The sequence below is a fragment of the Eubalaena glacialis genome, chromosome 19, assembly GCF_028564815.1.
Source record: "Eubalaena glacialis isolate mEubGla1 chromosome 19, mEubGla1.1.hap2.+ XY, whole genome shotgun sequence".
In the NCBI taxonomy this organism is placed as follows: Eukaryota; Metazoa; Chordata; class Mammalia; order Artiodactyla; family Balaenidae; genus Eubalaena; species Eubalaena glacialis.
Genome location: NC_083734.1, coordinates 7,873,093 through 7,892,352, shown reverse-complemented (window position 1 = coordinate 7,892,352; position 19,260 = coordinate 7,873,093). Strand labels below are relative to the sequence as shown.

General features: G+C 42.8%; 1 protein-coding gene across 1 annotated transcript in view; it reads right to left on the bottom strand.

Annotated features, from left to right (window-relative positions):
• The window catches only part of LOC133080451 (myosin-13-like), a 107,953-nt gene that overhangs the window by 77,974 nt on the left and 10,719 nt on the right, over positions 1 to 19,260 (bottom strand). The window contains 11 exon segments of the mRNA XM_061176352.1: positions 4,821 to 4,938; positions 6,901 to 6,988; positions 7,084 to 7,157; positions 10,697 to 11,006; positions 11,943 to 12,113; positions 12,232 to 12,381; positions 13,093 to 13,176; positions 15,822 to 15,986; positions 18,745 to 18,848; positions 18,953 to 19,051; positions 19,143 to 19,206. Of these exon segments, the coding sequence (XP_061032335.1) occupies positions 4,821 to 4,938; positions 6,901 to 6,988; positions 7,084 to 7,157; positions 10,697 to 11,006; positions 11,943 to 12,113; positions 12,232 to 12,381; positions 13,093 to 13,176; positions 15,822 to 15,986; positions 18,745 to 18,848; positions 18,953 to 19,051; positions 19,143 to 19,206 (1,427 nt within the window).

Below are 19,260 nucleotides of genomic sequence, written 5' to 3'. Positions count from 1 at the left end.
ACAGGATAGAAAGCCCAGAGATAAACCCACGCACATATGGTCACCTTATCTTTGATAAAGGAGGCAAGCATATACAGTGGAGAAAAGACAGCCTCTTCAATAAGTGGTGCTGGGAAAATTGGACAGGTACATGTAAAAGTATGAAATTAGAACACTCCCTGACACCATACACAAAAATAAACTCAAAATGGATTAAAGACCTAAGTGTAGGGCTTCCCTGGTGGCGCAGTGGTTGAGAATCTGCCTGCCAATGCAGGGGACACGGGTTCGAGCCCTGGTCTGGGAAGATCCCACATGCCGCGGAGCGACTACCCCGTGAGCCACAACTACTGAGCCTGCGCGTCTGGAGCCTGTGCTCCGCAACAAGAGAGGCCGCGATAGTGAGAGGCCCGCGCACCGCGATGAAGAGTGGCCCCCACTTGCCACAACTAGAGAAAGCCCTCGCACAGAAACGAAGACCCAACACAGCCAAAAATAAATAAATAAATTAAAAAAAAAAAAGACCTAAGTGTAAGGCCAGACACTATCAAACTCTTAGAGGAAAACATAGGCAGAACACTCTATGACATAAATCACAGCAAGATCCTTTTTGACCCAGCTCCTAGAGAAATGGAAATAAAATCACAAATAAACAAATGGGACCTAATGAAACTTAAAAGCTTTTGCACAGCAAAGGAAACCATAAACAAGACCAAAAGACAACCCTCAGAATGGGAGAAAATATTTGCAAATGAAGCAACTGACAAAGGATTAATCTCCAAGATTTACAAGCAGCTCATGCAGCTCAATAACAAAAAAACAAACAACCCAATCCAAAAATGGGCAGAAGACCTAAATAGACATTTCTCCAAAGAAGATATACAGATGGCCAACAGACACATGAAAGAATGCTCAACCTCATTAATCATTAGAGAAATGCAAATCAAAACTACAATGAGGTATCATCTCACACCGGTCAGAATGGCCATCATCAAAAAATCTACAAACAATAAATGCCGGAGAGGGTGTGGAGAAAAGGGAACCCTCTTGCACTGTTGGTGGGAATGTAAATTGATACAGCCACTATGGAGAACAGTATGGAGGTTCCTTAAAAAACTAAAAATAGAACTACCATACGACCCAGCAATCCCACTACTGGGCATATACCCTGAGAAAACCATAACTCAGAAAGAGTCATGTACCAAAATATTCATTGCAGCTCTGTTTACAATAGCCAGGACATGGAAGCAACCTAGATGTCCACCATTGGATGAATGGATAAAGAAGATGTGGCACATATATACAATGGAATATTACTCAGCCATAAAAAGAAATGACATGGAGGTATTTGTAATGAGGTGGATGGAGTTAGAGTCGGTCATACAGAGTGAAGTAAGTCAGAAAGAGAAAAAAAAATACAGTATGCTAACACATATATATGGAATCTAAGGGAAAAAGCAAAAGGTCATGAAGAACCTAGTGGCAAGATGGGAATAAAGACACAGACCTACTAGAGAATGGACTTGAGGATATGGGGAGGGGGAGGGGTGAGATGTGACAGGGTGAGAGAGTGGCATGGACATATATACACTACCAAATGTAAAATAGATAGCTAGTGGGAAGCAGCCGCATAGCACAGGGAGATCAGCTCGGTGCTTCGTGACCACCTAGAGGGGTGGGATAGGGAGGGTGGGAGGGAGGGAGATGCAAGAGGGAAAAGATATGGGAACATATGTATATGTATAACTGATTAACTTTGTTATAAAGCAGAAAGTAACACACCATTGTAAAGCAATTATACTTCAATAAAGATGTTAAAAAAAAAAAAAAAACTAAAAATAGAACTACCATACGACCCAGCAATCCCACTACTGGGCATATACCCTGAGAAAACCATAGTTCAAAAAGAGTCATGTACCAAAATGTTCATTGCAGCTCTATTTACAATAGCCAGGACATGGAAGCAACCTAAGTGTCCATCATCGGAAAAATGGATAAAGAAGATGTGGCACATATATACAATGGAATATTACTCAGCCATAAAAAGAAATGAAATGGAGGTATTTGTAATGAGGTGGATGGAGTTAGAGTCTGTCATACAGAGTGAAGTAAGTCAGAAAGAGAAAAACAAATACAGTATGCTAACACATATATATGGAATCTAAGGAAGAAGAAAAAAAAAAAAGGTCATGAAGAACCTAGTGGCAAGACGGGAATAAAGACACAGACGTACTAGAGAATGGACTTGAGGATATGGGGAGGGGGAGGGGTGAGATGTGACAGGGTGAGAGAGTGTCATGGACATAAATACACTACCAAATGTAAAATAGATAGCTAGTGGGAAGCAGCCGCATAGCACAGGGAGATCAGCTCGGTGCTTTGTGACCACCTAGAGGGGTGGGATAGGGAGGGTCGGAGGGAGGGAGATGCAAGAGGGAAAAGATATGGGAACATATGTATATGTATAACTGATTCACTTTGTTATAAAGCAGAAACTAACACACCATTGTAAAGCAATTATACTTCAATAAAGATGTTTAAAAAAAAAAAGATTTCCATACTACACAAAGCCATCTATAGATTCAAGGCAATCTCTATCAATAGTCCAATGACATTTTTAAAAGAAGTAAAAAAAAGACCCCAAATAGCAAAAGTAACCCTAAGAAAGAAGAACAAAGAGGGAGGTATCACACGTCCTGATTTCAAGCTGTATTATAAAGCTATAGAAATCAAAACAGCATGGTATTGCCATAAAAAAAGACACATAGACCAATGAAACAGAATCTAGAGACCAGAAATAAACCCATTCATGTATGGTCAACTAATATTTGACAAGTGGGCCAAGAATACTCAATGGAGAAGACAGCCCCTTAAATAAATGGTGCTGGGAAAAACTGGATATTCACAGGTAGAAGAATGAAACTAGACCCTTATCTTACACCACCAACAAAAATTAACTTAAAATGAATTAAAGACTTAAACATTAAGACCCAAAACCATAAAACTCCTAGAAGAAAACATTAAAAAAAAAATACTCCTTGACATGGGTCTTGGAAATTACTTTTTCGATATGACACCTAAAGCACAAGCAACAAGGTAAAAAATAAACAAGTGAGAGTACATCTAACTAAAAAGCTTATGCACAGCAAACAAACCGAAAAGACAACCTACTGAGTGGGAAAAACATTTGCAAACCATGTAGCTGATAAGGGGTTCATATTCAAAATATGTAAAGAACTCATACAACTTAATAGCAAAATCATCACCATCAGATTAAAAAATGGGCAAGGACCCAAACAGATAGTTTTCCAAAGAAGATATATTAATAGCCAAAAGGTACATGAAAAGATGCTCTACATCACTAATCATTAGAGAAATGCAAATCAGAATCACAATGAGATACCAACCCACACCTGTTAGGATGTCTATTATCAGTAAGACAAGAAATAACAAATGCTGGCAAAGGTGTGGAGAAAAGGGAACACTTTTGCACTGTTGGTGGGACTGTAAATTGGTACAGCCATTTTGGAAGAGTATGGAAGCGCCTCAAAAAATGGAAAATTAAACTGCCATATGATCCAGCAATCCCACTCCTGGGAATATAGCCAAAGGAAAAGAAAACATTATGCAGACAAGATATCTGCACCTCCAAGTTCACAGCAGGATTATTTACAATAGCTAAAAAATGGAAACAACCTAAGTGTCCATCAACAGATGAATGGATAAAGAAAACATGATATGTATAGACATTGAACATTATCCAACCATAAAAAGGAAGAAATCCTGCCATTTGTGACAAGCATGGATCTTGGGGGCATTATGCTAAGTGAAATAAGTCAGACAAAGAAAGACAAATACTCTATGATCTCACTTATATGTGGAATCTGAAAAAACAAAACCAACCCCCCCCCCAACCCATATTAAAAGAGGTCAGATTTACGGTTATCGTAGGTTGGGGGGGTTGGGGGAGGGGAAATTGGATGACGGTGGTCAAAAGGTACGCAGTTCCAGTTATAAGATAAATAAGCACTAGGGATGTAATGTACAACATGATGGCTACCATTAACACTGCTGTGTGGTGTATAGGAAACTTGTTAAGAGAGTAAATCCTAAAAGTTCTCATCACAGAGAAAAAAATTTTTGTTGTTTTTTGGGTTTTTTTTGGGGGGGGCGTGTATCTTACATGAGACGAGGCATGTTAACTACATTTATTATGGTAATGATTTCATGATATATGCAAGTGAAATCATTATGGTGTAAACCTTAAATTTATACAGTGCTGTGTGTCAATTACATCTCAATAAAACTGGAAACAAATTTTAAAAAATAAGGTCTTTGCAGACGTAGAGAATGGACTTGAGGACACGGGGAGGGAGAAGGGTAAGCTGGGACGAAGTGAGAAAGTGGCATGGACATATATACACTACCAAATGTAAAACAGATAGCTAGTGGGAAGCAGCCGCATAGCACACGGAGATCAGCTTGGTGCTTTGTGACCACCTAGAGGGGTGGGATAGGGAGGGTGGGAGAAAGACCCAAGAGGAAGGGGATATGGGGATATATGTATACGTATAGCTGATTCACTTTGTTATAAAGCAGAAACTAACCCACCATTGTAAAACAATTGTACTCCAATAAAGATGTTAAAAAAAAAATCATAACCGAAAAAACGAATAAATAAAAGGTCTCACTAAGGTTATTAAAAAAAAAAAAAAAAGTCAAGAATCCCAGGGAAACCCTGACAGGCTTGTGAGCTCACCAAACACCCAGCTCCAGGAGTGCCTGTGGGGAATGCAAAAGGTACCCTCAAAAGGAGAGAGCTGCAAAGACAGGTGACCTGCCGCTGTTTGAAGTCAACATAGAGGATCTGGCTGGGGAACCCTTTCCTGCAAATCCGGATGCCCTCCAGGACCCCGTTACAGTGCAGCTGGTGCAGGACCAAGTGCTGGTCCATCACGCCTGGGGAGAGAATGGCCCGGGGCGTGTTTGGCTTTTTCCTTGTTTCCTTTGGTTATCTGGGCACAACGAGACACCCCAACACGCCCAGACTTGAGTGGGAAGGTTTGAGGCCAGTTCCTTTCCAGAGGGATGGGGATGGAGGCTGGACCCTGCCTACAGTCTCACAGTAGAAATAATCTCAATGCCTTGGGGAGACTCTAGCACCCCATAACCATAGGACTAAAAACCAATATATTAATCTTTGCCCTGTTCATGGCCCTTGACCATGATGAAGATGGAATGGTTGTCTCCATCTAGAAATGCTTCTCATAATTATTATTCTTCTTATGATAATAATAGTCATATTATTATTACTATAATTGACAGCCAACATTTACTGAGTGTTCACAATGTGTTTGGCCCTATTTTCTTTTGTTTTATTTTATTTTATTAGTTCCTTGGTGGCCTAATAAATAATCAGTTGTAAGAGTTTCATGGGAATACACAAAGAAGTCTTCTCTATCATGAGAGTATTGTGTTTGAGATCTATTGATCAGACTGACCATATAATTTATTATATTGCATGCACTCTTACATATTTTGGTCTACCTCATTAATCATGAACTGACAGAGTTTATTTAAATTCACCTACAACTACTGTTGTAGTGCTATCTACCAGCATTTTAAAAACATTGAGGTGTAATTGGCATATAACATTTTACTAGTTTCAGGTGTACAACATATTGATTCGATATTTGTATATATTTTGAGATGATCACCACAATAAGTCTGGTTAACCTCTGTCAACATACATAGTTACAATTTTTTTGTTCTTGTGATGGGACCTGTTTCAAATGCTTTACGTGTACTGGCTTATTTAATTCTCACAACAGCCCTCTAAGGCGGGTTAAATGAGTTAATATTTACAAAATGAGCCAACACTTTATAAGCGCTCACTCAATAAATAAATGAATTAATAACTAAGTGAATGCATAAAGAAAATGCCATTTTAATCCTCCTTTTATAGACCAGGAAGCTAAAGGACTCAGCTGCGGTCCCTTGGGTAGTAATAGGTGGGGCTGGGGTCTTTTCCTTGATCATCTAATTCCTCTGCTCTCCTGTAACATTGCTGAAGCAGGACCTTGATGCCAGAAGCCCAGCCTTTGGGATTCAACAGCATGGCTGGTGAGAGAGCTGCCTCGTAGCCAGTCTGTGTGATGGTTTGTTCTTTCCTTTGTGACAAATGGCCCTGAAACTCAGCCATATTTGTGAATCCAGGATTGGTGATGGTTAAAGGTCTACTGTACCACATGGTGTTCTATGTCTATATATCTGGTCTCTGACTCTCAGTTTTCTCATTTATAAAATGGAGATGATTATGCTTATCTTGCAGTCAACTGTTGTAAACAGTAGAGATAACATAATAATGGGACTGCATTAGGCTCAGAAGACAGTTGTTATTGATGCTGTTTTTATTATGGAACACCTAAGCTGATTATTTGCCAAATATAGTGGCTCTTCACTTTGGGGGGAAAGGTTTTTAAGAATCTTATGAAAGGTATGGATTTAATGTACCTATATATGTACATAATATTTTGGATATAATTTCATAGTAGGGATGCCAGATAAAATATGCCCAGGATGCCCAGTTGAATTTGAATTTCAGAGAAACAGTAAATCCTTTTTTTTTTTTTTTAGTATAAGTATATCCCAAATATTGCATGGGTCATATTTATACTAAGAAATTTTTCATTGTCTCATCTGAAATTCGAATTTAATGGGGCGTCTCTTTTAATTTGCTAAATCTGGCAGCCCTATTTCATAGACTGAGAAGTGATAAAGGCTATCATGATCCTGTCCTCAGGGAAACACACATGCACGTGCACACAGACACATGTACATACTCACGTGTGCACCCACACCCACACCCACAGAATTTTGCATACATTTCAGGGAGTCCTGTTCTGATGGATTCTTACTCACCAGGAGTCTTGGTCTCATTGGGAATCAGACATCGCACAAAGTGAGGATGAGTGCTCCTTAAATTGGCCATCAATTTGTTTAAATTTTCCTGAGACACAAACCAGAAGAAGCACATTAACCTTAGCAAACGCCGTTGCACTGGGCAGAAATACAACCGCATGTGGAAGTTGCCAAAAAACAAACCCTGAACACAGCGGACACGGTCTGGAAAGAGGAGCCCTTCTTCTTCCCACCCTTCTTGCTCACCCCGGCGTCGCCTGGAGACAGACACAAGAGGGTGTGTCCAGTGAGTCCTGAGGACACAGTGGTGGCCTTTCCTACCCACCTGCCCCACCAGTTTTATTGAGATGTAACTGACATAAAACACTGTATATGTTTATGGTGTACAACATAATGATTTGATATATGTATATATTGCAAAATGATCACAGCATTAAGTCTACTTAACATCTATCCCTTCACTTACAGTTTCTTTTTCTTGTGATGAGAGCTTTTAAGCTCTGCTCTCTTAGCAACTTTCAAATATACAGCACAGTGTAATTAACTACAGTTACCATGCTGTACTTAACAACCACGGAACTTATTTATGTCATAATTGGAAGTTTGTACCTTTTAACCCCTTTCACCCAATTCTCCCACCTCTCACCCGCCACCTCTGGCAACCACAGATCTGATCTCTGTTTCTATGAGTTTGGTTTTTTAAGATTCCACATATACGTGAGATTATACAGGATCTGTCTTTCTGTGTCTGACTTATTTCACATAGCATAACGCCCTCAAGGTCCACTGTTGCCAATGGCAAGATTTCATTCTTTTCTATGGCTGAATAATATTCCATTATATATGACCTTTTCTTTATCCATTTATCCATCAATGGACACTTAGATCGTTTCCATGTCTTGGCTATTCTAAATAATGCTGCAATGAACGTGGGGGTATCTCTTTGGGATAGTAATTTCATTTCCTTTGGGTATATACCCAGAAGTGGAATTGCTGGATCATATGGTAGTTCTATTTTTAATTTTTAAAGGAATCTCCATACTGTTTTCTGTAGTGGCTGCACAAATTTACATCTCCACTAACAGTGCACCGTTTTGTCAGTGGTGGCCTTTCTAAACCGCTTCCTCCAAACCCTGAAGTGAAAGTTTGGTTTTCTTTTGACATAGGAGAACTGAGGTTTTTTGGTTTGTTCATTTCTGTATTCTGATTCTTAAAATTCCTCTAAACTACTCAGATTTGGGAACACTGATTTTTATCACTGTGGGAACGGAGTGGGGTGGGATATGGGTGGCATTTAACTGGGAGTATAATTTAGACTCTCTGTATCCAAGGAGAATCTTTTCCTTTAGACACCAGACATGAAATCCAACTGAATAGTTGGCAAGATTGAGATGTTCCTCTTGGTGAGTGTGGTTTCTTTCATAAGTGTCCCTTTTAGAAATTCTTGAGTCCCTGTTTATCTCTTCATGAGGAAGTAACTGAAAGTAATACAACTGAAGTTTCTCAGAATATTCTACAAGTCAATTTTTTTCTTGTCTAGAAGGAACAACCCAGTTTAATGTGGCATCGGTGATATTGGGTCTACTTTTTCTGAATGGCTCAATTTCAGATTTAGCTTCTGATATGTAATCAAGATTCAGCCCTTGGGGAAATTTCATGTCTCATTTCCCCCACCCTCCTCTCACTCCACCCTCTTTGTCCCCAGGGTCTAGCATGACCATGTGTTTGGGTGGGGAGGAGAGGCAGGAAAGCCACTTCCCCAGGTTCATGCCTACACAGGAGCTTATGTTTAGAGTCCTGGCATCATTGCTAAGTGAGGTTATGCAATACAGTTACAGAGATGCCCTAATTAGATTTGAAGAAGATGGTGTTCATCATTCAAGTTTAAAGTTATGCCCATTTTTATATTATACTGCCCAATACACTAGACATTAACTGTAAAAAATTATCTAATGAATGATTATATTGCATGAATTAAAAGCATTAATTTGTTAAATTAATGCATTTAAAATAGTCCATAATTTTTAAACCTTATTCTGGAAATTACTTAAAAAATATATAGGTAATCTTAACAAGTGATACTGGCTTGTGCAGCCATTTGGGAAAATGGTCTGGAAGTTCCTCAAAAAGTTAAACATAGAGTTACCATATGATTCAGTAGTTCCATTCCTAGGTATGTACCCAAAAGAATTAACAGTGTCCACATAGAAACTTCTATAAAATGTTCATAGCAGCATTATTCATAGTACCCAAAAGTGGAGAAAACGTAAAGGTCCATCAACTGATGAGTGGATAGACAAAATTGTGTAAGATCCACACGGTGGAATATTATTCACCTATAAAAAGAAATGAATTGCTGACACTTGCTGCAACATGGACACCTGAAGAACGTTAAGCTAAGTGAAAGAAGCCAGACACAAAAGACCACATAGTGTATGATTCCACTTATATGAAACATCCAGAATAGGCAAATTCATAGAGACAGAAAGTAGTTTGGCAGCTGCCACAAGCTGGGAAGGAGGCAGGTGGAAAGTGACTGCTAAAGGGTTACTGGCGTGATGAAAATGTTCTGGAATTACGTAGTGGTAGTGGTTGCACAACCCATAAATATAGCAAAAACCGCTGAATTTTTTTTTAAATAAATTTATTTATTTTATTTTTGGCTGTGTTGGGTCTTCGTTGCTGTGCACGGGCTTTCTCTAGCTGTGGTGAGCGGGGGCTACTCTTCATTGTGGTGCGTGGGCTTCTCTCCTTGCAGAGCGCGGGCTCTAGAGCGCAGGCTCAGTAGCTGTGGCACAGGGGCTTAGTTGCTCCGCGGCATGTGGGATCTTCCCGGACCAGGGCTCAAACCCGTGTCCCGTGCATTGGCAGGCGGATTCTTAACCACTGCGCCACCGGGGAAGTCCCACGACTGAATTTTTTAAAGGGTGAATTTTATGCTATATGAATTATATCTCAGTAAAAAAAAACTATTAAAGAATGTGGTATTGGCTACTGTGTCTATTGGGAGGCCCTGTTCACCTCCATAGAACTCAATCTCTTTAAAAAAATTATTTTTTCGACTTAAAAAAATTAATTTATTTTTTATTGAATGAAAATTTCTTTAAATTCTACAGTGCTTTACAGTTTTCACAAGTTTCACAACATGATTTCATATAATCCCATAATCACTCTTTTTCCCTCCTACCCTTGTATTGCCCCTCCCCCTTCCCTCTCCCCGCTGGTAACCACTAGTTTGTTCTCTATATCTGTGAGTCTGCTTTGTTTTATTCACCAGTTGGTTGTATTTTTTAGATTCCACATATATGTGATATCATACAGTATTTATCTTTCTCTGTCTGACTTATTTCACTTAGCATTATGCCCTCCAAGTCCATCCATGTTGCTGCAAATGGCAAAATTTCATTCTTTTCTATGGCTGAGTAATATTCCATTTTATATATATATATCTCACATCTTCTTTATCCATTTATCTGGTGATGGACACTCAGGTTGCTTCCATACCTTGGCAATTGTAAATAATGCTGCTATGAATACTGGAGTGCACGTATCTTTTCCAATTAGTGTTTTTGTTTTTTTTTTGGATATATACCCAGGAGTGGAATTGCTGGGTCATATGGTTAGAGCTTAATCTCTTAAGGAAGAGGAAGAATAGAAGTAGGAGAAAGAAAAACAGAGATCAGAGACAGACAAATAAATCAAGCTCAACCTGAAGCTCATGTCCAACTACTGGTTCTTCATGAGTTACGAGTAATTACACAGAGTTTCCACAGGGGGAATTAAAAAAAAATTTCACCTGCTTCTGCACCAGCATAGTTGGAAAAAAGGAAGGACAGCAGCTTCAGCGAAGACTTCTGGTACAGCCCGACCACGGTCTCGTTCAGGGGGTCCCTGTTCTTGTGCAGCCAGCCGGCGATGTTGTAATCCACGGTGCCCGCGTAGTGAACCAGCGAGAAGTGGGCCTCAGCCTTGCCTTTGGCAGGCTTGGGCTTCTGGAAGTTGTTGGACTTGCCCAAGTGCTGGTCATACAGCTTGTTCTTGAAGGAAGTGTCTGTGGCCTTGGGGAACATGCACTCCTCTTCCAGGATGGAGAAGACGCCCATAGGCTGGAAGGAGGATAACAGACTATCCTCAGCATTTACTAGTACATCCCAATGACTCCATCACCTGTAGGAGGCAAGGACAACTTCTTTGGTGCTGTCACTCTGTTACTAGGAACACTGGGATGTCAGCACTGTGAGAACAAGGCTGTTGGTCTGTTTGGTGCGATGACAGAACAGTGCTCGACATATGGTAGGTGCTAATTTAGTATTTGTTGAACAAAAGAGCATGGAATGGAATTGCATGTATATAAAGGTAGCTCATTGTGAGGTAATAGAAAATATGTATATTGGTCTCTGTCCCTGGTTCCTGGCACAGAGCTTCTAAAGCCTTTGTAATTTTCCTTAGTGATAAGGGTACTAGGAGCATCTCTTGTTCTGTTGAGGTGACTCTGAGTGCGCTCCTGGATGGGGGCTGGTCACCAGGAAGACCAAGCCATGATTAGAAGCTTGGGATTTTCAGTCCTCTCCCCGCATCCTCCAGAGAGGGGAGAGGGGCTGGAAATGGAGTTAATGATTGATCGTGCCTACATGAGGAAGCCTCCATAAAATCCCAATTGTAGGTGGTTCTGAGAGCTTCCGGGTTGGAGAACACATCCACATACTGATAGGGGGACACACGCCAGCCCAATGGGGACAGAAGCTCCTGCCCTTGGGACCCTCCCAGACCTTGTGCCCAGTCACCCCTGGGCTCCATGCACATTCTCAGGGATAACTGAGCCCTTGGATCTTAATCACCCACACACCTCTTTAAGTGTCTGAATAGATTCTGTGTGCTTTCCAAACATTTACCCTTCCTGCACAGGGAATTCAGCTATCTGAAGGCTCAGAGCCTGGGGGAGTGGGTTTAGGGGAGCCAATCTATTAGCAGAGAAGAGTTAGAGCAAAGAGGTGGTGGTCCAACCAAGATGGAGCTGTCCCTGGAGAGCAGCGTTTCTCTACCTTCTCGATGAGCTCAATGCAGGCGGCCAGGTCCATCCCGAAGTCGATGAACGTCCACTCGATGCCCTCCTTCTTGTACTCCTCCTGCTCCAGCACGAACACGTGGTGGTTGAAAAACTGTTGCAGTTTCTCGTTGGTGAAGTTGATGCACAGCTGCTCCAGGCTGTTGAACTGGGTATTTCGAATACCAAAGAGTTTGAGTGAGTTTGGAAAATCCAGTGGAGACTCAGCAAAGCAGACACAAAGCGGAAGGGTGCTTTGAGGCTTGTCATTGATGCAAACAACTCACATCAAAGATCTCAAAGCCAGCGATGTCCAAGACCCCGATGAAGAACTGCCTGGGCTGCTTGGTGTCCAGCTGCTGGTTGATGTGGGTGACCATCCACAGGAACATCTTCTCGTAGATGGCTTTGGCCAGAGCACCCACCGAATTGGTCACCTTGAAAAAAAGAACATCCACTCAACCCTCAAATTAATGTTTTTATGATTGTATTAAGTTGAAACATACAAAGTTCACGTCTTGAAAGTCAAAAGCAGCTGGAGATTGGCAGTTTCATATATTTCAGTCTAATATTAAATCTATCTTGAGACATCTGCTCAGTTCCATGAGGTCTATCCCATTTACAAAGATCGTTTTCTACCAACCTTGGTTATAACACGTGACTCTAGCCCCGGCCACACCTAATTGAACCAGAGGTGGACATTTGGTCCAAGTTGGGCTAAACAGAGTGTCTCTCCTGAGAATTTGAAATTGGGATCAAAGGATGCTGGTCTCAGTCTCAGGGTGAGGCTGGAACCACGGAGATGTAAACTTGGGAGTTCTGGGGTGGCCACGGGCAGGAGAGGTGGAGAAAGCTTATCCACCTAGTGAGAACACAGCAGAGCAGGAGAGAGAAGACAGCCCACGGCGCCCCAAGAAGGAGCTGGAGAGAGGCTGCCTGGCTGTGGAGGGCTCTTCACTTCCTGGCTCCAGACCCTCATGGCACCCAAGGCACTCCTTGAGTTACCCCTGGGGCCTAAGAATGAATTCCCCCTTCATGCTGAAGCCAGTTTCATATGTGTTTCTGATTCCTGCAACCGAAAGAACTTTAGGATGGCGGTTCAAATAGCAAAATACGTGAGTCATTCGGATTCAGAGCATCTCCATTACCTGCTGGACATTTTGCCCTTTAGTGACATATTCGTTCCCAACCTTCACCCTTGGACAGCACAGGCCTTTCAGCCCTGGGTCCTCCTAGAAGTATTTTCTATAACCCTTTTGGATGTTTTTATGTTTTCCTACACGCCCCAGGCCTGGACTTGACTAATGGAGTTTCAACCCCATAATCCAGGGTCCTGGGTTTTCGAGAACTTTCACTTTGCCTTCTAGATACAATCTTTAGAAATAGGTTGATCTTGACTTACTGATATTTAAATTTCATTAAAAAACATATTGTTACATAGTATTGTTGGAGTCTGATAATACAGCAACATGGTATATGAGTAAAGGAAGTACCATCTGGACAGTTAATATAAGTTAAGCACCTTCCTAGTTTCTGCAAGGTGCCATGCTAATAGCTGAGAGAGAAGTACGAAACCTTCATCCCACCTGCAAGTATTTGGAGATGGTCAAGCTCAGTTGAATATGGGCAATTTCATATAGTTCACTAGGAGTTCAGTTGACTGTGGGATGGACCGGGCTGCCTGCATTGAGCTCATAGAAAAGGTGGAGAAATGCTGCTTCCCAAGGAGAGCTCCTCCTTGGTTGGGACCGTTGCCTCATTGCTGGTTCGGGAGCCAAGTTAATAAAAATCCAGTGCAGTGTTTGTTAAGGACTTAGTAAGAGACCAATTGTGTGTTTTACTCTTTGCTCAAACCATCCCTTCTTCCTACTTTGCCCATTTACCATTATTCTTCTGGTTACTTAAACTTGAAAGCTTGGGGTGGTACATCCTTCTTTTTCACCCCTGACATGCAGTGTTGAGAAAGGCATCTAAGTCCTGCTCATTTCACCTTAAAAATAGCTTGCATCTCTATGGTTTCTAAGACTGTAGGATAGTAAAGTGGCAAAGAGCCTGGGTTCAAATTTAGGCTTTGCTCCTTTATGCCTCAGTCTTGCCATTTGTCAACTGGGGGACAGTGACAGCACTTATGTTACTGGGTGGCTGTGAAGCAGTCCTGGTATATAGTAAGGACTCAGCAAACACTGACTTGGGTTGGTAGCATCATCAGAGGAGCTCAGGCCCCGGTTACAGCCACCGTTTTCCCCTTTGCCAGGCTCTTTCTGCTTCTAAACACTGAACACGTGGCTGCCAGGGCTGGAAGAGGGTCTGGGACCTTGCCGTGATACATATCCATATGGTCTGCCTGTGCTGAGGAGCCGGATACATTTTTTTCCTACACATTCCACACTCTGGGTGAGCATGACTACAGACAGATTAATTCCAGGCTGTCACACATACTCTGCTGCTGCTTGGAGCGTCAGCGGCTTCTGGTGTCTATCACATACATTCTAAACCATTTATCCTGGCACTCAAGGCCTTTCCAAACCGATGCCAAAATAATCGCTTTTTTAATTCCCATCTCTTACAAATCCACTACACATATCGTCTTCTGTAGCCAAAGTGGACCACTCTCTGCTTCTCTGTCCCCATCACATCCCTTCCTTAGCCCCCTTGCTCATCATTTCTTCTGCTTAGACTGCCTTCCCCCCCACCTTTTAGAATCCTACCCATCTTTCAAAGTCCAAGTCAATGTCCCCACCTCCCCCAGGAAGCCTTCCCTGATTACCCCAATCAGAAGTGCTCCCTGCTCTGAACACTTTGAATTTTTCTCCCGTTACTTCGCATGCACCATTGGGAGGACAATGCACCCGTGGGTGTACATTTCCTGTATAATCCCCTTCACTTGAGTGTGGGTGGAACCTGTGAACGTAATGAGATATCACTCCCATGACGAGGTTACTAATCAGCTGACTTTGAGTTAATAACAAGGGAGACCATCCTGGACAAACCTAACCTGATCAGGAGAGCCTTTATGGACACTGATAAAGTCATGTATATTTTCCTGGCCTTTAATTCCTGGCCTTTAATTCCTGGCTATTGTTCCTTCTTATCATCTGGGGTGCCAGACGCGCTGCTTCATGCAGTGTGGGGATGTTATCAAAAGGTAGAATTCTTAGGGATGAGCCAGCCTTTTACTCTGGGAGCTTGTAAGATGAAGTACTACAGGCATGAGGCATGCAGGGTATATGGCGGTGGGTCTGGCCGTTGGTCAGCCCCTACACTGCCCTCTACTCTGTTTCCAGGCCTCTTTGGGATGAGGCAGAGGCAGGTGGTGAGATCATCCAGGTGAGAGTCATGGGGAGGAAGCTTTGTTCACCAGTCCTTGGTTCAGGGTCAGTTCAACAGATGTAGGAGGCGGGAGAGAAAGTGATAGGAGGGAGAAATTTAGCTGCCACCTAAATTGGCAGCTAATTAATTAATTTAGGTTAATTAATTTATTCACCTCAATTAATAGCTGCCTAACCAAGGTTCTTATTTTAGGCTCAGTGATCAGGACAATATTCTGGATATTAATAATGATATGTAAGCACAGAAAGAAAGGGAAATTCACTCACCGTAACCTCTCATAAATGTCCGCCCTAAAATAACAGGTAAACTGATGGTGAGAGACAGTGGACAGCAATTATTCACTTACGAGGCGATGCTCTCGTTTTCTAAGGAATCTCCACTAAATGATTCCTTGACCAAGTGAATGGACTTCCCCAGCGCATGTTCCAAAAGCTTTGGACAACCCAAATTCAGTTTGCATGGTTTTCCAAGAGCAGCTCTTGAGATGAACACAAAGTTTATCTCCTGTGGTCCAGTCCACACGTGAACGCAGGGGGGAGAGTCAAACCTCTGTCCCCTTCCCAGATGTGGTACCTTCGGTGCCGTCTGGCTCTGCCTGCTCTTCCCGCTGTTTCTGCTTGAATTTCAGGTTCCCGTAACGCATCACGGCGCCTGTGAGCTTGTAGATCCCAACTTTCTCCTCTGAGCTGAAGCCCAGGATGTCAATGGCATTCTGGGAATTAGAAAAAAAGGACAGCCGTCACAGCAGGCCTCAGGGACCCAAATGCTGCTTTTCCCTGGCATTTTGTATAGCACGTGAGACAGCATTTACCCCAGTAAGTGCATGACAGGTGGGGTATGACAAGTTAGGGCTTAAAAACCATGTCTTAATTGAACATGTTTGTGTGGGTGGGTGAAGAGTATGGGAAGAAAATGTGAATAATCTGATTTTAATCCTTTCTCACTGTGCATAGATGTGGGCACTGTTTTCTGGACGAGAACACTGGGAAACATTGTGTGATGCTGGGAGGATGTACTTTCACGGGCAGTATACCAGAGCTTGCGAACCTTGCATCGCAACCCAGGAATTACAGTGTAGTTCAGCATGGAGATAATATAGCACCGTAGACTATTAGAACTGGAAGGGAAGATGTTTTTCAAATGAGAAAGGAGCTAGGTAGGGGGGTAGGCACTGAGAAATGGAATACTTCCTGCCATATCAGTAAACAAAGGATGTCAGTCATCAGCGATTGCAGCCCTCCAACGAGAGCCGTGAGCCCTGAGGAAACTCAGGAAGGAGAGAATACGTGCCATCTAGGAGCCATCAGACGGCAGCCACTCCCCAGGTGAGCCCTGAGGAAACTCAGGATGTGAAACACGGGATACTGGCCCCAGATGGCTGAGGTGCATATCAAAGGAATGATTTCAGTGAGCTCAGACTCTTGCATCTTCCCACACATAGAAAAGTGCTAATAAATTCCTTAACTTGGGATTGCTGGTTTTCTTTCATTAACAGTAATCTTTTGATGTTCAGACTACCTGCCCTTTGTGGCAAAACTTCTGTATAACCTGGCTCCCCCCTCGCCCCCTCAGAGCAGTTCTCTCAGGGTTACTTGAGATGCTGCCTCCTGGGCTTGAACTCCTAAAATTTCCCACCAAATAAAACATAACTCTCAACTTTTAGGTTGTGAATATTTTTTAAGTCGACAGCACCATCCCTATGTTATCTCATTAAGTCCCTATGAGAACCTTATAGGTGTGCAGATTTTTCCAAATTTCTAGGTGAAGAACTGAGGTTCTGAGGGACCTCCCTGCAGGGAGGATGTGATAAAAAGGGGACCGGAGCAGCGCTGGGTCACTTCAAAGCCTATAGCAGATGCTGATTTGGTTTTATAACCTCTTGTTCTACCACAATGGTTTAAACTGGAAAACCCTTCTCTGGGGTATACATATGATTGTGTAGCAGGGAATGCAGCCCAAGCCTAAGCAATGCCCAGGGGTGGAGTTGAAACACGTCTGGATGTGTCAGGTAAGCTGGCGGGACGGACCATGGTATTGAAGCATGAGGCACTCTTGGGGTGGCGCCCCCTTGTGGGGGAGGGAGAGTCCATGCCAGGAGCTGACAGAGGGGAGGAGAGATTCTGAGGCCCTGAATCCGTATCCCATCCCAGCTGATGCATATCTGTGTCCTAGGAACGGGCGGCTGCGGGTAAACAGAGAAAGAACTTTCTTTCGCTAAGTGCTGAAAGGAAGCAGGTGAGAGCGCGACTGCGGGGGAGCCTTCTGGAGAATGCAGTCACTCGGAGGCACCCATCCCCCTCCATCTGGCCATAAACCATCACCCTGGAGAAGCTCCGTGGGAGGGAGGAACAACAGCGGCCCTGATGGCAGAGATCTCTGGTGAGGACCTGAGATACTTCGGGGAGTTTTAGAATTCCTTAGGAGGGCCTTTCGAGGGGTGGGGGAGGGTGGCTGGAGGCCTTGTATCAGTCACTAACCCTCCTCCCCAGTTGGTAAAGACTGGGGAAAGCTGGTTAAGAATTTATAATAGCCAGACTAATGTCAAATGAAGTTTATCTGATCATGAACATTTTCTCCTTGCCTTAAAACAATTAGCATCACCTGGAAATGTCACAAAATGAAGGCCAGGGAGCTGGGCCCTGGGCAGGAGCCCCTGGGGTGTTGGGCGAGACCGCTTTCCAAAAGCTTTTACAGCTTCCTTGAGGGCAGAGCCAGCAGGGGTAGAGATTAATTGCACTGAGATGGTGTATTTTAGTTAAAAATGCAAGTTCTGGGGTTGGGCAGATCTGGGTTCAGACTGTCGTTTACAAACTGTCTTCGAGCAAATTGTGTGTTTTTTTTCTAAGACTCAGCTTCTACCTTTGTGAAACGGGGCTAACAGTGGTGCTGATCCCAGAGGTTTTGTTGAGGCAAAGCTCTTTTCTCAGTTCCTAGCATGTGTAAGTGCTCAATGCACTTAGTTAATATTATAGTTATTGACCCTGGAGATACTCCCCAAAGCTAAAGGCCAGAGGCCTGACAGGTGTGTTGAGGAGGTGGGTGCCTACTGTGAGCCCGAGGTGGCAGGTAGCCAGAGGAATGGAACGGCTGCTGCAGAGCGGGACTGTGTTTCTCCTGCTTTAGACTTTTCTGTATTTTCTAGATTTTCTTAAAGAACCATGTAGATGGTTTTGTACCCTGAAAACTTCCAACAAAAACTTTAAGGACCTTATCCATGCAAACATTTACTCTAAAAAGCTGGAGAATGGAACTGAAGGCCTATTTTGGAGAACTTTCTATATTCCCATTTCTGGAATCTTCTGAAATGGAACCAAGTGGGGGAGGGGTGTGATCTGTACTAATTCTCTGAGCTCTTGGGTCTGATCACTGAGCATCCCTGCATCCCAGCTTCCTCCTGAGATCACGGGTACCTCTCAGTTCATAAATTCAACAATTCCTTACTTAAGTAAATAAACACACAAAATACTTACATCAGTGGCCAACAGTTCCTCACTGTCATCAATGCTGGCCACGGTGACCTCTCCTTGGCTCACAAAGGGGAAGTCAAAGGGGTTGGTTGAAATGAGAAGCAGGTCTGTGAAGCAGAAGGATCCCTTTAGCATCTTATGCCCAACTGACTCTGAGTTTTTTTCCAATGTGATCGATTTGGAAGATGAGAATGATAACCAAGGAACTTACCGATAAGTTCCGGCTTCTTGTTTGACATGATTTGGTAAAAAATATGATAGCCTCTCTCACGGGATAACTGAAATGTCACCCTGGATTTTTCTAAGAGATCTAAGGTAACAAAAAACGATGTGATTTTAGGGTCCCCAGGAGATGCCTCTGTGGCCAAATTCAAGGTACCAGATAGAGTGTTTGGACTCACAGGTTTCAATGTCCGCTGACGCCAGCTTTCCTGTGGCTCCAAAGTGAATGCGAATGAACTTCCCCTGTCCAAAGACAGATTGAAAAACACAGTTATTTTCTTTATATGGTACTGTAGC